At 44.0% G+C, this 22,603-nt stretch overlaps 1 protein-coding gene across 4 annotated transcripts in view; it reads right to left on the bottom strand.

Annotated features, from left to right (window-relative positions):
- The window catches only part of ATP6V0A1 (ATPase H+ transporting V0 subunit a1), a 138,276-nt gene that overhangs the window by 48,808 nt on the left and 66,865 nt on the right, over positions 1–22,603 (bottom strand). For all 4 annotated transcript variants that reach the window (XM_029572451.1, XM_029572454.1, XM_029572453.1 and 1 more), the window contains 11 exons: positions 20,286–20,368; positions 19,239–19,332; positions 18,141–18,353; positions 17,525–17,675; positions 8,145–8,284; positions 7,358–7,521; positions 6,376–6,466; positions 4,699–4,817; positions 3,863–4,079; positions 2,913–3,020; positions 2,312–2,419 (listed from right to left, as the gene is read on the bottom strand). In XM_029572451.1, coding sequence (XP_029428311.1) covers positions 2,312–2,419; positions 2,913–3,020; positions 3,863–4,079; positions 4,699–4,817; positions 6,376–6,466; positions 7,358–7,521; positions 8,145–8,284; positions 17,525–17,675; positions 18,141–18,353; positions 19,239–19,332; positions 20,286–20,368 — 1,488 coding nt within the window. The remainder of the gene's footprint in view (positions 1–2,311; positions 2,420–2,912; positions 3,021–3,862; positions 4,080–4,698; positions 4,818–6,375; positions 6,467–7,357; positions 7,522–8,144; positions 8,285–17,524; positions 17,676–18,140; positions 18,354–19,238; positions 19,333–20,285; positions 20,369–22,603) is intronic.

Here is a 22,603-nt window from a genome sequence, read left to right as displayed (position 1 = left end):
TTTATATGTTCTATTAATGCGTACAGCAAACAGAATGTGGCACACTCAGGAGGCATTATATTCTACTGGTCTGACCACACCAGCTATAGAATATACACATCCTGATGTGGAAACTCCATTTGGTCTGTGCAGAAAAAAAAAGTGATTAATCACTGAACTGGCCAACTAGGAGCTGGAAGTCCCAGGGGCAGCTATATACAGGCAACAAAAAGGTGACTATAGATTAAATAAAAATTAAGATACAACCTGTTTATTTTCTGCTTACATGGTGAAGGCAGAAATAGCTTTGCATAGACTTTTTCATTCTACTGGGACTCAGAAAAGGAGATATACTGCTGTTTTTCTGAGGTATTAATCTCTGCCCCATCAGCAGCGAGGGAGTAAATCCCTGGCAAAGCAAGCCACAGAAATATGGCATGAAGCTCACTCATGTAATCACAAACAACTGCCACGTGATCTCAAACTGAATGATGGGGATGGAAAATAAAAACTCAACATAAATACACATGCAAAGCCAGCTTTAGTCTTACCACTTCATCCTCGGCAGGCTTGAAAACATAAATTTACATTTAATGCAAAATGTCAAACCAAATCCAGTTAGTCGTGAAAACATCTGAAATAAATCCCATGGTACGGTGGCTGCACACTGACATGGTGCCAACAGGCTCAGTCTTTGCTCAACCAATGTGTAAACGAGAGGGGTTTTTTTTTCTTTTAGTGCAAAACAGCTTTAAGAAGAAATTGAATACATGGTAAAGTGGTAAAACTAGAAGAGACCCCCCTCCTCTCCTCTTCCTGGGATGCTGAACTCAATAAGCTTGAATTGAACTACTTAGAAGTTCCAGAATTAAATAGTGTTCAGAGTAATACTGATGGGGAACAACAAATCTGATTTTTTATTTTATTTTATTTTTTTTTTATTATTATTGTCAACCACATTTCCAGGAGAAAAATCTTATTGGGGGGGGAAAAAAAAAAAAAAAGATGGTCAAGCTGGAAAACACTGGAGGCCATACTGCTCTAAAGAAAAATTACCTCTACTCATTTCCTCCTGCTCCTTGAGGCTTTGGACTATGGTGTCATGAGGCTTCAATCATAAATATCAAGGGTCTTCCCCCCAATTTATAACTCAAAGCTAACGTAGCAATACTCCTTGGCTGGGGGCCACAAATCACAGGCTCCCTCCAGACGCCAGTACTTCCAGGTCTGGCCAGTAGGTGTCACCAATGAGTGACAGCTGAGACTCATTCTGTATCCCTCTCGCCAATTCTTCAAAGAAACGGAGCTCCACACTGCAAGTTAACTATGGAAAGATTCTTCTCAACTGGATGTTATCAGCTGTCCTGTAATAGAGTCATTTTAAAACCATTTCCACGGGTAGAACATTGGTTTACCTATGGAAATGGGCTTTTTTTTTTTGATTGTCAACTCTACCTCTTGTAGAGGGGATCTACGCACTTACAAGTGGAAAAGAATGATTAATCCTCTCCCAAAATTGGCTTTTATTTTCTGACCTGGAAGATTTCTCTCCGCTCGTTTTGGCTTCCAACACAACTGGAAATGGCCTGTAATTGGGCTAAAATTCCACAAGCCTTCATTTGCAACTACATGGGGATTTTCCCTCTGTTTATATCCTCCTGCTAACTCATCGTGGTGGCAGTCCTCAGCTAGGGGGGGAGGGGTACAAACTTTGGCTCCCTCCGGAAACTGGATTACATGGACCTCGAGCTTGGCCAATAGGTGTCACTGTTGCAAGACAACAGAGACTCTCTTCCCTCCACTCCCAGGGGACATGAACACCGTTTCTGTGGCATCCCCGGCTCCCATCAATTTGACCCAAGAAATTCAGCTGCATACAGGAATTAAATCCAGGTCTGTCCACATGGCAGTACGCAGTTTATTAACACTTAAATGGAAAATCGCCAGCATATACAAATGTTTCATCATTTACAATAAGGATAGCTAATATTACTGTTGAAAAGTAATCATTTACAAACTGAATACACACACTTCTATAAATCAATCTTACTGACTAAATTTGGATATCTTCAGCATTAATAAAGGATTAAAACCTTGAGGGAAACCAGAATCAGGCAGAAGTCATTTTTCTTTTACGTGCTTCTTCCCAAACACCAGAACAACTTTAGGCTTGTGCTTTCTAATTGCTGCTTGCATTTTCAGATAAATTAGCAAGCGCACTTCAGTACTGTAGTTGCAAAAAGCATTTAAAAAAAAACCAAAAAACATCTAACACAGCCCCAAACACTGAGGAAACATGTTCTGACAAAGCAAGCCATCAGCGGGAACTCACCTCCTCTCCTTCATCCGAGTGCATGGACAGCTGGTCATGCTGAATGATCTCCGCATCTTCTTCAGTTGGCCCATTGCCCACCCTAATACCACCAAAATTGTGCGTGCCCTATACAGAGAAGAGAAGAAACAGTTTTGTTTCAGATAAGGTTTAAAAAAAATAATAATAATGAACTGCTTATGAATTGTCAAGACAAGTAAATTCCTGCCACGGAATTGTGGCTGATCACCGTGCTCATTTTTAGACCCGCCATGCAAATCTTCCTCCTTCCCCTTCTAACAACAAAACTACTGTAATTGAGAATATGTACCCTTGGACAAAGCTCAGAAAATCTTAGTGTGAACATACTTCATCACATTTTTATTTTATTTATTTATTTATTTTTAAAATTTAGATGGTGAGAAAACAATCCCGGAGTCGAACTGAATAGAAACCAGTCCAAGAATGAAAGAATAAAAACAAGGACTACTGGGTTGCTCCATATGCTGCATTAGTATGGCTCATTTCAATGTACAAAATTTCACTTTCGAACAGATATCTGGAAACAATTTGGAGTTTATCATCAACATCCTTCACTAAAAGCATAAAATTAACCACTCACCAGATGCTTTTTTCTTAAATATAGGTGGCGCAGGACCAGTGGTTTGACGACAAGCAACCATGGGACACAAAGCAGTGCACAAACAACTAGGAAACACTGAAGTCCCATCTGGGAGAGAGAGAAATGCACAGAATTACTGTTACCTGAATGTAGAATAAAATGGCAATAAAAGCAGGTACAGTGGACACAACAACTTTTAATCAGCTTTCACATTTTGCTTGCTTTATCTTTCCACCTCTCTCATCACCTCAGAATGTGTGCCCTGAGTAATACAGGTCCCTCTGTGGGCCAAGTGTTGAAATGGAAGCCTCCCTCAGAGCTGGGTCATGTAGTGCTATCAGCAGTTGCCCCTGAAGCAGCAAATCATTCCTCTGCCTTCTCCCACCTTTTCTCCCCCAGACAAACAAGCAAAATGCCCCTACAATGCTAATCCCATCTCATGCACAGTACCGTGTCCTGTCCCCAAGCCAAGCTAGAGCGAAGATCAACTCATGTTTCTTTATTTGTGTGTGGGTGAGGGGCAGGACAGGCACTTCCTTATTTTTTGGGGCTTCCAGCTCAATCAGAACCAGCACCTACTGGAGCTACATAGCCACAGTTCTTCACTCACTGCTTTTCTGGGGGATTACCCCCATTCTTAACCTCATCCCATCTAGCCCAGCCCATTACAGTTCTGATAGGCACAGACTGCAGCTTCCTCAAGAAGGCAGGACATGTACATCCTGAGCCTAATCAATAGATGTCACTGTTGAATGGTGACTTGCTCTCCTATCCACTATCACAACCAGGGAATGCTTTTGCAGCATCCTCCGTTCTGACTGGCTCAAGATTCAAACCACTGCACCGTAAGGCCAGCTCCAACATCAGTTAGGTGGCTGGATTTGCTGGACCTAATTTTTTTTTTTAGACCACTTAAGTATGCAACAAGAGTTTTAGAGAGCTGCATGTACCTGTCCTTTATAAAACGTTTTGAAACTTGGGTCATTGTAGTTGAAGAGGAACATATTGATGAAATGGAGTAAAAGACTTGGGGCATCCTTTGATGTAGCGGCATCATACGCACACCATTTGTAGACAATCAGGATAACCAAGTAACCGAATAATGAGAACATGAAAATCATTTCAGGAATAAATCCCAGGTAAATGTTCAGTGGCTTCTTGAAATATCTAATAAAATAAAACAAAATAACTGTTAGTAACTTTGGCTTATTACTTCCCAATGTTCCTTGCACTTCAAGGAGCCAGAAACTTTCCTTTAAAAGGAAAACAAGGAAGACCTTACAGAAAGCTGTTTCATCATTCCAATTGTAATCTCCAAATCTCCAACCCCCTTCTCCCACAAGGAATTTCATTTTTGCTGGTGCATGCAACAGGGACAGCCCTGCTGCAATGCGATACCAGCCTTCAAGCAAATCAATCATCAATTAGTTGAAAAGATCGAGGCAGCTTTATCCTTTACTATGTAGTTCTCCATCGGTCATATCAAATTGGATAGCAGAGAAAATTTATACTTAATTCGGGGGCTCCTTTAACTACAACTTTGCTTCTATGACTTGACTTTTTTGGAACACCTACACAGCAGGATAGAAATTTCTATACCCAGGAGGTGTATCTATCAAACTCTGGTGGTGTTGACTAATCTAAATCCTTGATGTACTGGGATTCATTCAGTGTTCTGAGAATTTTAAACAAATATCATCTCTGATCTGCCAATGCTAAGTTATAATAGCCAACTACTTTCTTCCTAACTTCATGCAAGACAGACACATCAAAAGAAGGTGCTCACATGTGGTTAAGAAGACTTAAGGAGACCCCAAAAAGCATGTGAATGATGCCCAGGATCACAGACATCTTCATTTTGAAGGAGTTGAGAAAGGTGAGTTTGTTGGTAGCGATATTCCAAATCTGTCACAAATGTGAGAAAGTTAACAACTAGAATCACTAGTCTCATAACATCAAGCAACAGAACAGGACAAGGTATATACTATGTAAAGACGTCAACCATATCACCTTGGACTCTGATCTTGTCAGATCTCAATAATAAGGGTGTTTGAATGGGAAAGTTCCAAAGGACACTACTGCATGCATAAAGTGATCAGACCCACTAATGGATAAGCCTCTCTCTTATTGCCTGACTTTTATAGAAACTCACTGCTCCCCAGTGAGCCTCATTATGGCACAAAATTATATTGGTCTTCCCTAAACCCTAAGGGATAGATTTTAAAACGATATGAGCTCGCGTCCATGTGTGTGAGCTACCCGGCGCACACACATGGACGCACAATTTTATAATATGCACACGCTAGAGTCCGCTCCTTAACCAACCCCCTAGCCTAACCTCCCTTCCCTTATCCTGCCCTCCCCCCTATCCCTATCCTAAATACCCCCAAATTTCTTATCGTACCTTTTGCACCTGCTTCTGAGCAGGAGCAAATTGTGTGCACTGGCACCCTGCCGGCGTGCAATCCCCTGGCACATCGCATGTGGCCGGGCCCTTTGAAAATTGGTCCGGTGCACGCAAGGCCAGAGTTTTACGTGCATACGTTTTTAAAATCTGGCCCTAAGTGTCTAGTCCAAATATCCATCTTTGGTGCAATCCTGAAATACACACTGTGACTTCAAAACTAATCTGGAAAAATAAACACATCTAGCCTTAAACTTCATTTCTTCTCTGCCCTAAACAATTAAATATCATCCTTTTTTTGGACCAGTTTACTAGGTATACTTGGCACTTTGATGAAAAAAAAAAAGGAGCAAATAAAACCACTACTCATATACTCTAGTCATAATTTGTGAAGTGTCTTAGGATCCTGTCTAGATGCAAGATGCAATGCAAAAAGTCTCACGCAAGACAAAATAGATGGGATAAGTTTAAGACTCTCATACCTAAATATTTATGACCATCATATAGCACAGGTCAGACACAAAGAATTCAAGTTTCTGAAAACCGTTAGTGTGCTAAGTTGTAATCACTGGTCAATAGCGAGTGTCTACGTGTTCGTATTGTAAGCCCACCTTTCATTTTTTTTAAAGCATGTTTTCTTTGCATATAAAATTATATAGTAGAACACAAGCCAAACTTAACTTAAGCTTGTTGAAGGGTCCAGGAAAAGGAACGGTTTCTTAGAGCGCTGGTGCACAAAACAACTGGTGTCGTCTTATAAACCCACTGCAATGTTTCAGAACTGGCGTCCTTCCTTAGGAGTATATACTAGTCCCGCGTCTCCATGTTGATGGTTGAAGTTGAAATGGTATTTTGTCTTGAGTGAGATTTTTTGCATTGTGTTTTTCATTATTGATTCTTTCACTTTTTGGGTTCTTTTTACTAGTATGGATGCAATATACTACATAAACACATAATAGCTGTCTATAAAGTTGGGTAGAACTATTTCCTTGTTAGCATTTATGTACGTGTAATAATTGCTTTGATGATGGCAGGAATATTTGAAAATAAAATTCTTACAGGGTCAATACCGAAAGGATACGGTCCTCCAAACACCCCAGGAATAGCTGGATCCACTTGCAATAAATTGTGTGTGCGGACAAACTCCTCCCTGTTTAGCAGAAAAACAGACAATTATATTTTTGCAGATACCAATATGTGAGCAACACAAACTCATGGAACTAGGGGCAATAACTATAATCTGAACACAGTATATGAAATTAATAAATGTGTTATATGCCAGGGAACTCTCACTGGATAATAAAGGTTACCATACATACCTTTTACAAGATAACTGATGAACAAGTGAACCAAAATGAATCGCTCTTTATGTCAAGCACGCCATGTTAACATTCTTATACAATAAAAGGTACGAAGCACACGGCATGTCATCTCATTATAGAAAAACTTTCTGTGTTCAGACCATCATTGTGAGCATCGGCAGGAGACTGTTGCGCATACTAAAAACTGCTTTGATGGTCTGAACACAGAAAGTTGTTATGCTAGATGCAATTCGTCACTTAAACAGTTTGTACTTAACAATCGCGCCAGTGCGCCAGCATGTGATGTCATATAGACACATTAATATATGTGGGATCCACTGTATCAACAACACTGAGAGTGGCCACTTACCATCTGTGAAGACCTTCAACTGAACCTTTCAAAATTCAAAGAGACTGATACATATTGAAATAAAAGTAGCCCCTGGAGCAGCTCTTGAGAGAGCAAAACTCGGCCAGAGTCGGGCAAGCTTCAATAAAGGCACCTTTTTACACCCATCTCCTTTGTCTTTCCACGTACCACACTATCCTCTGCTCCACTGGACACAGTGATGAGGGTGAGCCCTTATAGTACAAGGAGTTGTTGGTACACTACTTAGTGACAGAAATGTTCCAGCTTCTAAATTCTGGAAGCTCACACTGCCGCTCTACAAAGCCTATCAGCTTCTTCAAAGAAACACACAAACATTACTCTGAACATACCCTTTCCAAAGAGAACTTACGTCCAGTTTCCATGTGGAGGGAGGAACATAGAACGGACGCTCCACGATGAACCAAATAAATTAAGTGATTTGGAAAAGCAGTCATTGTAGATAAGCCCAGTATAAACTGAGAAGAGTCCCATCAGCAGAATGATATAACGACCACTAAAGATGGTATTAAATAGCTGTGAATACAAAATCCAGACAATAAAGCACCAGCACTGCCTATAGGTTCAGGAACATGTAACTCCCTGCATGGATTATCTTACTAGCATTTTATAGCTTTAAGCAGATGGGGGAGTATCATGGAGCATGAGCACAAAGAACAAACAATTGACAGCAGATAAAGACCAAAGTGGTCCACCCAGTAATGTGTTTTAAGGTTGTAACTGCTGCTCTGTGCAGGTTACCCCCATACTTTCTGTTTTGAGTTGTTTCTTTGTCATTCTGTACAAAATCCAACAACATGGTTTAAAAAACAAACAAACAAAAACAAAACACACCACAGGACCCTGTGGTTTAAATACAATTTGCTATATGATATATGGTATATATGGTAAGCTGCAAATGAAGATTCATGGCACCAGGTCCAAGCTCTGGGTCCAGAAAAAGGGAAGCCAATTGATTCCTTTTTAAATCATAACCCAGGACTTGAGTAGTAAAGTGTTTTACATTTTCTCATTCTACCCATTTTATTTGATCCTTGTAGTCTTCCCGCACTGCCAGAAAAAGGCAACTGGCAAGTCACTAACCACTAAAAAGAAAAAGAAAAAAAAATAAATAAAGGTCAAAACTACAAAACCCTCACCTCATTATCACTCTTCTGTGACAGAATGCGGCTCTCCTTCATCACCATCCATACGGCAAAGAGTGTCATCAAGATCCCATGGCCAAAGTCACCGAACATTACCGCAAACAGGAAAGGGAAAGTGATGATGGTGTATGGTGCTAGAGAGAGAGGAGGAGACAAAGGGATGCATAAACTGTTCCATTCTCCTTTTCTGGGAGACTGAGTACAGTGGAGGGGGCTGTGTTTTAGCTACAAGAATATCTGTGAACATTTGCGGGCTTGTCCAGCTGGGTCCGAGAAGCACCCGGACTGAGAGTCCCTCCCTCTACCGCGACACTGCTAATCCCACCCACTCAAGTCAGCCCTGAAGCCTTGTTTGAGATGCTGTGCTGTCGCCTAGTTCCTTTGTGAGGCTTTGGGGGATACTATTTTCCTAAAGGATTATCGCTTATGTTTTAAAATATGTGTTTGGGTGGGTTTCCTATCTCTTGGGTTATGGGTAGGGAGAGATATGGTTTGGGATTTGACTTGAAATGGGAAGTTGTAGTCTGTGGGCATCGCAAAATTAGGGAAATTAAGTGCGAGAAGAGGTTTGGGGGAGGGGGAAGTGGTGAAATGTATGCTATTAAATTCTACATCTGTAGAAAAGTAAACGTTTTTGTATGATACAATCTTGAAAGAGGCTGTTGATTTGTTTTTCATTACAGTCTTGGTTGTCTGAGGATTCAGTAGCATTGTTGCCACAATTATGCTCTGCTGGGTTTCAAGTTCTCATTCAGAATAGAGAAACTAGTAGGGGGAGGGGTAGCCTTAATTTTTAGGTCTGTGTAGGCTTTAGAGTAGGTTTTTTGTCATCCAGTCTCTTGCTGTGAATATTTGCTAGCAATAATGGGGGATAATTCTAGAGTGGGGGTTATTGTTAGGGTATTTTCCTCCTGAACTGAATCAAGAGAGGTTGGAAGACCTTATTGAATTTATAGGGGAGGTGGCAGAGTCATTTTCACAAATGTGGTTGGGGATTTTAATGTACATGTGGAGAATACAGCATATCCCAGGGTACAATGCTTTTTAGCTGTTTGATCTGCAGCAGATAGTGCATTCTCCCATTCATAGGAGAGGTCATATGTTGGACCTGGTTTTTGGTTCTTCAGCCCTCATTAAAGATCAGTTGGGGAAGTTAAAGGTTAGACATGTCCCATGGAATGACCATTGCTTGTTTTTCTTTTAAGGTGTTAGGTAATGAGGCAAGAATGAAGGTGTACATTAAAAAAAAAAGCAGAGGTAGGATACAGAAAAATTCTACAAAGAGTGGATTACGTTTACACATGGTTTTGATGGTGGAGGTATTGATGAGTTTAGTGGGAAAATGGATCTCCTTTATCACTCAGACCCTAGATAAGGTAGCTCCTGTTAAGACAGTAAGAAGGAACAGGGGATTGCCTGCCTTTTGGTTTTCTGTGGAGTTAAATATTCTCTGCCAGGGAGGTAAGGAAGTGAGTTAAATCCCAGGAGTGGCAGGATAAAATGGCCTGGTGTAAACTGGCTAGCAGGTAGTGAATGTTCACAATATTAGTTTAGCCAAAAAGCAATTTCTGAACTTTCGTATTGAACAAGCAGAAAATAACCAAAAGGAGATTTTTTCAGATTACTCAGTCTCTGTTGGGGATTTCATGTAAACCTGAGATGGGAATTCCTGTATCATTGGAGGGGGAAAGTTTTGGAGGGGTAAGATACAGGTAAGTTATAGAGCTAATGGGCAGGTCCAGCACGGTAGGGTGGAAGAGGAGTCTTAAGGGCCAGTTTTAGGGGATGGCATGGGTACAGATGAGTTTTCCCCAGTAGGTTCAAAGGAGTTACAAGGAATATTGGCAAAATATAAGATTACCTGTTTGACCCTTGTCCCTCCTTTTTGGTCAAAACCCTCCCATATAATTTATTAGCTTGGATGTCAAAAATTGTGAATACAACTTTGCAGGAAAAGTGTGTCCCTCCCTCCTTGAAGCAATCAGTAGTGTCTCCAATTCTAGAGAAATGCACACATACTCGGAGGAGAGTGGTGGGTTGGATGTCAAAGGAAAATTAGTTTCTTACCTGATAATTTTCGTTCCTGTAGTACCAAGGATCAGTCCAGGACACCTGGGTTGTGACTCCGCACCAGTAGATGGAGACAGATTAAAACTTGTGGGCGGAGCCATATATAAGCCCCTGTGCCAGTCACAGCCCCTCAGTCATACGTAATGTCAAAGTAGAAAATCCAAAAGCCAACATAGCTAACTATAGAAATTCACTAAGAAAACCAAAAAACAACTACAACACCCCTACAGGAAAACAGACTCCCCAACCGGGAGAGCGAACAAAACAAGGGGTCAGCGTATTAAAAAACAACAATGAGCGGACTCTCCGTTACTATAGCGCAATACTGCGGGCGGGATCCTGGACTGATCCTTGGTACTACAGGAACGAAAATTATCAGGTAAGAAACTAATTTTCCTTTCCCTGTACGTACCAGGATCAGTCCAGGACACCTGGGATGTACCAGAGCTAAGTTACCGAGGGTGGGAAGCAGAGAGTCCCGCTCGGAGTACCCTCTCTCCAAATCCCCCAGCATCAGCAGCCTGAACATCCAACCGGTAATGTTTAATGAATGTATGCAACGATTTCCAGGTAGCCGCCCTACAAATCTCTTGAGGCGATACCTGAGAAAATTCCGCCCAAGACGCAGCATGAGACCTCGTTGAATGAGCACGAAGACCCACCGGCGGTGATTTACCGCGCAAAATGTACGCGGAACCAATGGCCTCCTTGAGCCAACGGGCGATCGTCGTGCGGGACGCAGCAGAACCTTTCTTTGGACCCGATGTCAACACAAACAGATGATCCGTCAACCGAAAAGAATTTGTGACCTCTAGATAGCGAAGAAGAGACCTCCGCACATCTAGCTTTCTCAAGTCCCTTGATTTCGGGTCAGAAGACTCCCCTACCGCAAAAGAAGGAAGTTCAACTGATTGATTCAAATGAAAAGCCGATACGACCTTAGGCAGAAAAGATGGAACGGTCCGCAAGGAAACCCCCGAATCGGAAATGCGCAAGAAGGGCTCCCTACAGGACAAAGCCTGCAACTCGGAAACTCGACGAGCGGACGCAATCGCTATCAGGAATACAGTCTTCAACGTGAGATCTTTGATCGTAGACCGCTTAAGAGGCTCAAACGGAGCTGAGCATAAGGCCAAGAGCACCCAGTTGAGGTTCCAAGATGGACAAGGGAACCGCAAAGGAGGACGGAGGTGTTTCGTTCCCCTAAGAAAACGGGAAATATCAGGGTGGAGAGCCAGGGAGACTCCCCTGACTTTACCACGCAAACAACCAAGCGCCGACACTTGGACCCGCAGGGAACTGCATGCTAAACCTTTGGCCAGCCCAGCCTGGAGAAAAGCCAAAATATCAGGAATAGTAGCGGAAGTGGGATCCAGACCCCGCTCTACGCACCACTCTTCAAAAACTACCCAGACTCTAACATAGGCCAGAGATGTAGACTGCTTCCTGGATCTCAGCAATGTGGCAACTACCGCATCTGAGTAACCTTTGCGCTTCAAACGATTCCTCTCAAAAGCCATGCCGCGAGACAGAAGTGATCCGCATCCTCTAAACAGACGGGGCCCTGACGAAGGAGCCCCGGAAACCCCTGTAGACGAAGGGGCGGCGCCACCGACAATTGGATCAGATCCGCAAACCACGGACGGCGCGGCCATTCCGGCGCCACCATGATCACGTTGGACGGGTGCAATTCTATGCGCCGCAGGATTTTGCCGATCATGGGCCACGGTGGGAACACATACAGTAGCACCTCCGCTGGCCAGGGAAGAGCTAACGCGTCGACCCCTTCTGCTCCTCTTTCTCGTCGACGACTGAAAAATCTCGGAGCTTTTGAGTTGTGCCACGTGGCCATCAGGTCCATGTGGGGCGTTCCCCAAGTCCTGCAAATGAGAAGAAACGCTTCTTCCGCCAGCTCCCACTCTCCCGGATCCAGGTGGTGCCGGCTGAGGAAGTCCGCCTGGACATTGTCGACTCCTGCTATGTGAGACGCAGCGAGATCGCTGAGATGCCGCTCTGCCCAGGCCATCAAGGAACGCGCTTCCTCCGCTACTTGAGGGCTTTTCGTCCCGCCCTGGCGATTGATGTAAGCCACGGTGGTAGTGTTGTCCGACAATACTCGGATCGCCTTTCCTCGTACGAGGGGTAGAAAAGCTTGCAATGCCAGACGGACCGCCCTGGACTCTAGGCGGTTGATAGACCACCGGGTCTGATCTTCTGACCACAGACCTTGAACCGATTTCCCTTGGCAGACTGCACCCCAACCGGAAAGACTGGCATCTGTGGTCACCACTGTCCAGTTGGGAAGGAGAAGAGATACTCCACAGGAGAGATGTTTGGAGTCCAGCCACCAGCTCAGGCTGGAGCGCGCCTGACTGTCGAGATGCAGTGGAAGATAAAATTCCTCTGAAATCGGTTTCCAGCGGGAAAGCAATGAAAACTGCAGCGGCCGTAGGTGAGCGAATGCCCAAGGGACTAACGCCAGCGTGGAGGCCATAGATCCGAGAACCGTCAGGTAATCGCAGACTCGCGGACGGTGCTGAGACAAAAGCCGTCGCACCTGAGACTGTAATTTGCATATCCGTTCCTGAGAGAAAATCACTCTGCCCCGTTTTGTGTCGAAGACGGCTCCTAGATACTCCAAGGACTGAGTGGGTTCCAGATGACTCTTGTTGTAGTTGACCACCCAGCCCAGGGACTGCAAGAATTGAAGCACCTTGGCTACCGCCTGCCGACACAAGCTCTCTGACTTCGCCCGAATCAGCCAATCATCGAGGTAAGGGTGAACCAGGAGGCCTTCCCGACGTAAGTGCGCCGCCACCACCACCATCACTTTCGTGAATGTCCGAGGCGCTGTCGCCAGGCCGAACGGAAGAGCCCGGAACTGGAAGTGTCTTCCCAGAATGCAAAACCGTAGGAACCGCTGGAACGCTGGTTGGATGCCCACATGAAGGTATGCTTCTGTGAGATCTAGTGACGCAAGGAATTCTCCTGGCCGCACTGACGCAATCACCGAACGAATGGTCTCCATCTTGAAGTGAGGGACCCGAAGGCATCTGTTGACTCCTTTGAGATCCAGAATGGGTCGGAAAGTGCCGTCTTTCTTGGGAACTATGAAGTAAATGGAATAACGGCCCTTGCCGTACTGATCGGCCGGAACCGGAGAGATGGCCCCCAAGCTTTCTAGTCTTCGAATGGTATCTAGCACCGCCGCTTTCTTCTTGGGATCTTTGCAGGGCGAGACCAGGAATTTGTCCACTGGGATGCGAGCAAAATCTAACTCGTAACCGTGTCTTATCACATTGAGGACCCACTGATCCGACGTAATGCTGGCCCATTCCTCGAGGAACAAGGATAGACGCGCCCCCACGTTTGGGACAACGTGCTGAGGACGCAAGGAGGGATGGGCCGGCCGAACTTCATTGCGAAGGCTTGGACCCCGCACCCGACGGGGCTCCTCCTTGCCTGCCAAAACGTTTGCCTCGAAAGGACTGCTGCCAGTGAGCCGAGAAGAGGACGGTCTATAAGAGGACCCGGTGGATCTTTGTGGCCTGGACTTTCGGGATCCCCGGAAACGAGCTCTGCTGGAAAAAGAAGAGCGCGCCCGGGCCCTATCCTCTGGCAGCTTAAACGCTCGGTTCTCACCTAGAGAAACCATTAAGTCATCTAACTCCTTTCCGAACAGCAATTTCCCTTTAAAGGGTAACGCCCCGAGGTGAGCCTTGGACGAACCATCCGCCGCCCAGTTGCGTAGCCAAAGAAGACGGCGTGCCGACACCGCTGCTACCATGGACCTAGCTGAAGTGCGTAAAAGATCATGGAGCGCATCAGCCCCATATGCAATAGCCGCTTCCAACCTATCTGCTTGGGAAGCCTCCTCCGGAGAGAGATCCGCATTAGCCTGCAATACTTGGGCCCAGCGCAGACTAGCACGCATAGCAAAGTTCGTGCAAATGGCAGCTCGTACTCCTAGGGCGGAAACCTCAAAAATCTTTTTGAGTTGAACCTCCAACTTTCGGTCCTGAATATCCCGGAGGGCAGTTGCTCCCGTGACCGGGATGGTAGACCTCTTCGTGACAGCGGAGACCGCCGCATCCACCTTCGGGAGTCTGAGGAGTTCCAACGCCTCCTCCGGTAAAGGGTAGAGCTTATCCATGGCTTTGCTGACTTTCAAACCCAGCTCCGGAGTATCCCATTCCTTGAAGAGGATATCCGTGGATGAGAAATGAAAAGGGAAGGCGACCGCCGGCCCTGTGAGGCCGAGCAAAACGGGATCCATGTTCGCCTCCTGGCGGACCACCACTGGGGGAGCCTCAATCCCCAGCTCCTGGAGAATGGCTGGGATGAGAGGTGACAGTTCCTCTCTGCGGAATAGCCGCACCACCTTGGGGTCATCCCCGTCTAAGGCCTGTGCACCTTTCCCTGCACTAGGCTGTGCCGTTGCATCCGGTGCTGCTGTCCCGGCCCCCATCAGGGGCTCTTCGGAGGCCTCCGTATCCGTCCCGGGGGAATCCTCGGAATCCGATTCCTGCGGCAGCCCCCGGGGAAGCCGCTTCCCTCGGGACGAACTCTGGGCGATCTCCGCACCCTTCCTGGCCTTCTTTTTCTGAGGCGGGGACTTGCGGATAGCAGTACGCGAGACATCCCCCCGTATGCGCTTGCTGCGCTTATATCTGAGGACTTTGCGCAGTAACAGCGCAAAGTCCTCAGAAAATTCTCCGGAACCCGCTGAATCGCTACTCGAGTCCCCCGGGGACCGAATCCCCTCCGAGGGGACCTCCCTCGCTTTGTCACGCTGCGGGGAAAGCGCTGGAGGTAGAGACGAAGCCCCCACTGTCTCTCTGGAAATTTCCCGGCCCGTGGCCAAAATGGCTGCCACTCCCGCGCTAAGCGGGAACAGCTCCTGAGGGGTGACAGAGGGGCCCCCACCTCGCGGCGGCGATCGCGCGACCCGGGACCGAGCTCTCCGAGGTGCTGCTGAGGTGCCCTCATCACCCGGGACACAAGCCGAACAAAGGCTGTCCCGGGAGAGACGCGCGCGCGCCGAGCCGCAGGCCCTGCACTGCGAACCGCGAGGCATGCCGGCGAACGCGGGAAAACAGAGACGCGAACAGAAAATTCACCTCAGAAGAAAAAAATTCAAAATAATCAAAACGGCGCAATTCGGCGACCTCCCCCCTTCAGGCGACGCCCCCCACCGACCGAAACGGAACGGCAACGCCAAGGAACAGAGAGCCGCAAAAAAATAAAAGTAAAACTTTTTTTTTTTTTTTTTTTACAGAAAAAAGCGCTGTCCCAGGTTCTGAAAGCCCTATTTCCTGCAGGGGTGAGTGAACCAGGCTCCCTGGTGTCACCCCTGACGCTGCCACTAGCTCAGCCGGGTCCTCAACCCTGGCAGCGGCCTCGACCGGGGGAGGGTAGTCCCCTCAGGACCTCTCAACTCCCCTGGGAGGCAGGGCAACCGGGAAAGAATTAAAAAGAAACCCAATTTAGCCCAGAACAAATAGACCTAACAAAAAACTAATTCAAAAAACCAAACCTGACAAACACCAGAATCAGGTCAGGAAGGGCTGTGACTGGACCTGCACCATCTACTGGAGACAGAGTAAGACTGAGGGGCTGTGACTGGCACAGGGGCTTATATATGGCTCCGCCCACAAGTTTTAATCTGTCTCCATCTACTGGTGCGGAGTCACAACCCAGGTGTCCTAGACTGATCCTGGTACGTACAGGGAATCAGGTTTTAGGAAGGGCTATAGGATAGAGAGAGTTTTAGCAGCAGTACAAGATAAGATTTTGAGATCATGGGGATGCAGTCTTTATTTTATTACATTTATCCAGTGCATTTTACCTGGTAGTTAATGGATTTTTATTGGAAAGATGTATAACCTTAGGACTGGGTGGTCAGGTTTTAAAATGGCTTAAATCTTTTCTGTCAGAAAGATCAGGGTTTCTTTCACACCCTTTTAGGCTAGAATGTGGAGTTTTTCAAGGTTCACCACTGTCATCACTGTTTAATATATTTTTTTTACAGGCATTAGAGTCAATGGTTTTCTCTTTGGGATTTTTAGGGTTTATATATGCCAACGATGAGCAATTGGTGGTTCCATCAGGGAAGGACCCAGTTAGTGCAATTGAGAGGACTAATGAGGGGTTAGGGTTGATTCTAAAATGGCTTGAATCTCAAAATTTTCTTTTAAAATGTGGCTAAAACAAAGTGGCTTCTTGTGCGAGGTAATGAGGGGATTTTTTATTCTGTTTATAAAGGTCAGAGATAGCACAATGGCTAGAAGTCATAAAGCTAGAGATTTTGGGGGTGTTTGTGGATGAGGAGTTTAGTTGGATCCCCACATGTCCCTTATCACACAAAGAGCACTCCTCAGACTTAGACAGTTAAGGAGGCTGAGATCAGGGTTAGATTTTTCAGTTTTTAGAGTGGCGGTTCAAGCCTTAATCTCCCTATTGATTACTGCAATGCTTTGTTAGTAGACCTTCCTAAAAAAAACAAAAACCAAACATTCAGCGAGTGCAAGTGGTCCAAAATATGGCAGCCCGGCTGATTCATGGGTACCTCAGAAGAGTGAGCGCTAGCTCATTACTACAGCAGCTACATTGTTTACCCACTGAAAAACATAAGCAGTTTAAGATTTTAATTCTAATGTTTAAGGCACTTCATGGGAAGGGGGAGCTAAAATTCTACATGACGACATTAGAAGCCATGCCCCTCTGCATTCTCAGTTTGAGGCTTTTCGTCAGGTTCCTGCAATAAGATATATATAAGATGGCACATAGGAAGAGGAGGTTTCGGGTTTGAGGTCCAGAGCGTTGGCGTTCAGCCCCTCAGCAAGTGAAATTGGAAACAAATTATTTGGTTTTTTTTAGAAAAATAAAAATATTTTAATATTGTTCATGGATCTCTACCTGGATTTGTGGATTCTTTTTAATTAATTGCTATATAAGATGATTTTATTTTAATGTTTTCATCCTCTTTTTTTTATGCATTGTACACCGCTTTGTTTTTCTGCTTTAGTGGTATAAAATGTGAGAAATAAATAAATAAAATGTGTTCACATGCCTGGACACAAGATCACCAGCGCAGTTACTCACCAGTCCTGATTTTTAGTAATACCCATTCTCAAAGATTCTCTAACATCATTCAAAACATCCACATGGTGCCCTGATCTTAGCCCAACTTTCCATATAATGCTCAGGCACTATTAATATTCAGGTACAATAAGTTTCTGCCCCAAAGAGCTTACAATCCTAGAGGGTCCCTGAGGCATCAGGCCATTTCCTCAGCTGGTTACCTGGATTAATTTCCCTGTAGGTTCCAATGCCATAGGCATCAACCAAGTTCTGAAAACCATAGGTGAATTTGTTTGTTTTGTTGTAGGTTGGGGGTGTTTGACTGGTTTGCATTCTGTTCAGGATAGATGGAACGGTTGACCCACTGTGTTCCTATTTGGGGAAAAAGCAACAAGAAAAATAAAAATCAGGTGTCTGCACTTTTGAAGTTCAGGCTGTGCTTGAGCAGGCTGGGCAAGATCAAGTCTCAAAAAGGACTAGGTAGTTCAGTGAACTGAATACTGCTCCAGCTCAGGTCAGGCAAGACCAAAAATCATTACCATCTGACAGCTGCAAGTTTGTGCACCTAAAATAACGTTTATGGCCTCGGACTAGCATCTACTAAACAAGAGGATGCATCATTTTAAAAAAAGTCATGACTTGTGCTCTAGGGCTGACTTGGTACTGACACACCTCTACAGAGCAGAGGAAAGCACAGATGCTGTGTGATTAAAACTTGCACTACTGCTGCTTGCTCTGTATCAGCTATGAAGAGTAATACATGTTTTCAGCTTCTAGTCTGACCAATCTAAAATCTCTCAGGTATAAAGCTGAAACAAGAAGGAAAAAAATGCTCACTGTGCCCCTTCTCAGAGCAAACTGAATTGAATCCAGGTCAACTACCGGGCACCAAATTTCAGCAATCAGACACTTCTGGGTAACATCAATGTTGCAGAGGTTAAGAGTGTGGTATATGGCTTTCATTTTTCGCACTTTGATGAACCACACACGGATATTTTTTGCAGCGGCCTGCAGAACCCTTTGACGATGATCCTCCGTTTGATTAAGCACCTTTCACAGAAGGATGGGTAGGAGAGAGAGAGAGAGAGAACACAGACACTGTGAAATGGGAGGTTGGTTTAGTCTGATATGATAGTACAGGCATTTGTAATAAAATAGCAAGAAAACAAAATGTTGGTAATTTTTCCATCAAGGAACAGTTAAATCTCACAGATTTAGCTAATGGTGTGCTGCAATTCTAGCAACTGTGGCCTCTCCTTCTCCCTCAGAGCATCCTTTTTTCCCCTCCCCCTTTCTGATGTGTCGCTGCAATGTCAGGGCCAGAGATTTAGCAGAAACAGATGGAATCACTAAGTTCAATGCAGAAATCTCAATTTATAATTTCATAATTCTTCCATAAATGGTTTAAAGAAAAGATTCACTGTGGTTTTCTCCAATAAAGCAAAAATTGTTTCCTTGTTACCTTTAGGATGCGAAATGTTTTAGTTTGGGGAATAAATCAGTATAAAGTCCAACCCGCAACAGTAGAATAAACAGTCACATAACTCATGCCATCACAGTTTGCATTTCTGCACAGATTTCTAGCCATTAACACTAAACTCTTACATCAGCTATATTATGGTATGCTTATATAACAGCTTGCTGATAATATCCTAATAATATGACCTTATGTCCCATGACTGGTTGTCCATTTTGCAGATCCTATTTTCTCTCTCTGATCTTCTCATGCTCTCACTCTTACCATTGCCCTCTCTACTTTTTTTCCAAGTAATAGTATTAATACCCAAGTACAGCTGAATAAACTAACACACAGGGTGATAAACCATCTTAGCCAGAAGCTCAGAAACAGAACCAAAGAACAGCTTAGTTTTCTAAGCACTAATTTCTTTAATTTTTTTATTAAAATATAGAGAGAACTTTGGTTTCTTAGTTTACCATCTGAAGATCATCAATCCTGGTAGCAACTCCAGATGCCATTTCTTTTCTCTCCTGGGGTGTTTCAGGGCAGGGATAGAGAGAGGCACGAAAGCTGAAAGGAATACACATTTAAAAATAATTTACTAGAATTAATCTAACAGCCACCTTATTTATAGCACCTATGAATTCACATTTCGAAGTAACCATCATGAAACCTTTTAACAAATGGCCGAGGCTTACATTTTTGGGATTTATTTGGAAACTTTTTGCCTGGAAGGTTCCTCTTCATGCTTTTGGGCTTTCTGCTCACTTTGAACTAACACCTGTTGGGCCATGGTGCCATAAGCTTTAATCTGCAATCATCTGGGGTTCTCCCTCTCACCCATTTTACATCTTCTCCCACTCAGCCCAGCTATCACAGAAATAGTCCTCGATCAGGGGCCATGAAAGACAGCTCCTTCCAAAATCTAGCTAACATGGACCCAGAGTCTGAGACTCCTCAGGGATGCCTTTGTAGCATCTTCAGCCAGCTCAAGCAGCACAGTCGTAGCCCTGAAATCAAATCCAGGTCCTCTGCACGAGGACCAGGCTGGCCTGGCTAATGTGGAGGGTTAAGTTTTGTTTCTCTTCTCCTTCTATTGGGTCAAACCTGTCAGACATTTCCAGCTGGGCTGACATTGTCACAACCACATGGTACTTGGGAAGGCTGGAAAAGAAGCAGACCTAATGAACCAAGGGTTGTTTCTGCACAGACAGTGAACGTCCTGACACAGGGAGGTTTGCATCATGTCCCATTTCCTTCCAGTGTCTTCCATGCCCCAAAACTCAGGTTATGATGAATGGAAGTCTTATTGGAACGAGAACACACTAGGGCAGCACAAGTTTACTCTGCAGGGAGCCAATGACAAAATTCACCATCTAACATGGAGACCTTCAGGCTGCAATTTGCAACTGCTCTATCACTTCCAGATCACACCATTAAAATTCATACTAATTTGAGAAAGCTTCTCATAAAAAAACAGTAGGCTCTCACTACAGGAGGGCGACTCATTTTGGTTTTCTTACCCTTCACAGATCTTCTTGACTCTAGTTTTTAGCTGATCTCCTTGAAAGAATATAATAAATACTGATTTGTGCACATAGTCACCCTAGACAAAAAAAAAATGTTAAAAATTAGATGAGATCAGGACTACAGAACATATGTTCCAAATAATTATACACACACACCCTCCATTTTCCCCCTCCCTTGACAAAAAACACTTTATACAAGAAATCCTTCCTCTTATCAGTCTGAGTGCTATAACACAAAACTTCCAGGTTGAACTTGCTCAGTTTACAATTTTAGCCCAATTTAAAAAAAAAAAAATAAATAAATAATTGGGCTGGCCCAGTGGCATCTGACAAAGTCCCCCATTAAAAAGGCTCCTCAGAAAATGGAAAGTCATGGGATAGAAGGCAGTGTTCTTCTGTGGATTGGGAACTGTTTAAAAAGACCAGAAACAGAAGGTAGGACTAAATGGTCAGTTTTCCAAACAGAGAAAGGTCATTAGTGGAATAGAAGGATTGGTACCGGGACCTGTGCTATTAAAATGTTGATAAATGATCTGGAAAAGGGGACGACGAGTGATGTGATCAACTTTGCAGATGACAAAATTATTAAAACAGAAGTGGATTGCGAGGTACTGCTTAAGGACCTTGTGAGACTAGGAGACTGAGCAACTGAATGGCAGATGAAATCTAATATAGAAAAATGCAAAAAGATGCACATAGGGATAAATAATCCCAACTACAGGTACACAATGCTGGTTTCTGTATTGGGAATCACCACCCAGGAACTTTGGAGTCCTTGTGGTCAGTACATTGAAATCATCAGCTCGGTATGCGTCGGCAGACAAAAAAAAAGCAAATAGAATGTTAGGAATGATCCAAAAAGTAATGGAAAATAAAATGGAGAATATCATATTGCTTCATGATGAGACCACACCTTGAGTACTGTATACATCCCATCTCAAAAAAGAGAGCAGAACTAGAAAAGGTGCACAGGAAGGTGACAAAAATGACAAAAGGGAATGGAAAGGCTCCTCTATTATGAGAGGTTTTGCAAGTTAGGTTTCTTCAGCTTAGAACAGAAAAACGGCTGAGGGGGGGACATAATAGAAGTTTAAAAATCATGCGTTTGGCAGATTGGGTAAATAAAACAAGGGGAGTGTCCATAAAACTAAAAACCAGTAGATTTAAAGCAAATCATAGAAAGTACTTTTTCCACTTATCGCATTATCAAGCTGTGGAATTTGCAGCCACTGGGCATGGTAAAGGTGACTAACATGATTTAAAAGAGGTTTGGATAAGTTCCTAAAACATTATTAGCCACATAGAGTAAAGAAAGTTATTGCCAACCCAGGGAGCAAGAATGTGCAGCGAGCAGTTTAATCATAAAAATTCAATACTAGGAAGGAACAGGCTTAATTTTAAAGAGCAACAACCCTTATCTTGGGGCACACACTAGACATTAAAACAGCACCCTCCTTTGATCATCAGCTGGGTCAAAACACACCCTCTTCTGCTGGTTTCTTTAACTAGATAATATTCCATAAATACTTACGCACGCTGCTCTACTTCCTGTTTAGATCAATGACTCATCCATCAAATATCTTTCTATAAATTAAGTACAAAGGCACATTCAGGGCAGAAATGAATGATACGCGCCTGGTGCCACGTGCAGGAAAAGAGTAGAGCCAACCAATGGGATTGTTACATTCGGGGCATGCATTGCAAAAAGAAACCAATTTTCACACAGCTTTGGCTGCATTTTCATGCTGGTTAAAGACATTTTGCTTTGATTTCAAAACCCCTTTTAGGCACTGGTTAAGCTTACTGGGTAATATAGTTAAATGAGATCTGTTAGGTGTCTGGAAGGATAAGACTTTAAAGCATCAGTACATGTAGTCTGAACGCACAGTCGTAGATGAGCGTGAACAACATCTGTCTCTTGGAAATATCACACCCTGTGAATCTCTTACAAAACATGAAAAACAAGAAAACAGCAATCTGTGAATATTATATAATCAAATGAATGTTTTATGTGCAGCTGTTTGTACAGACACACAAATCCCTTCCTACATCCGTTAATGGATTATTATTCTCCCTCATTTAGGAAACTGATCTCAGGCTCCCCTTCCGGAGAATAATCACACCAGGAATAACCTCATTATGTAGCACTTATGAGATGCTGCAGAGTCTGCTCAGCTGATATTATCCATTATCTGACATACATCTAATTAATACTGTGTTTTGTTATGTTTTAACCAAGGGCCTCTAATGGTCCCACACTCACTGCAGTTTATTTCTCTAAAACCTGTCATCTTGCGATTTGAACTTGCAAT

Source organism: Rhinatrema bivittatum, chromosome 12 (assembly GCF_901001135.1).
Source record: "Rhinatrema bivittatum chromosome 12, aRhiBiv1.1, whole genome shotgun sequence".
NCBI classification, from domain to species: domain Eukaryota; kingdom Metazoa; phylum Chordata; class Amphibia; order Gymnophiona; family Rhinatrematidae; genus Rhinatrema; species Rhinatrema bivittatum.
The sequence above is the reverse complement of the archived record's forward strand: the minus strand, read 5'-3'. Positions and strand labels throughout refer to the sequence as shown.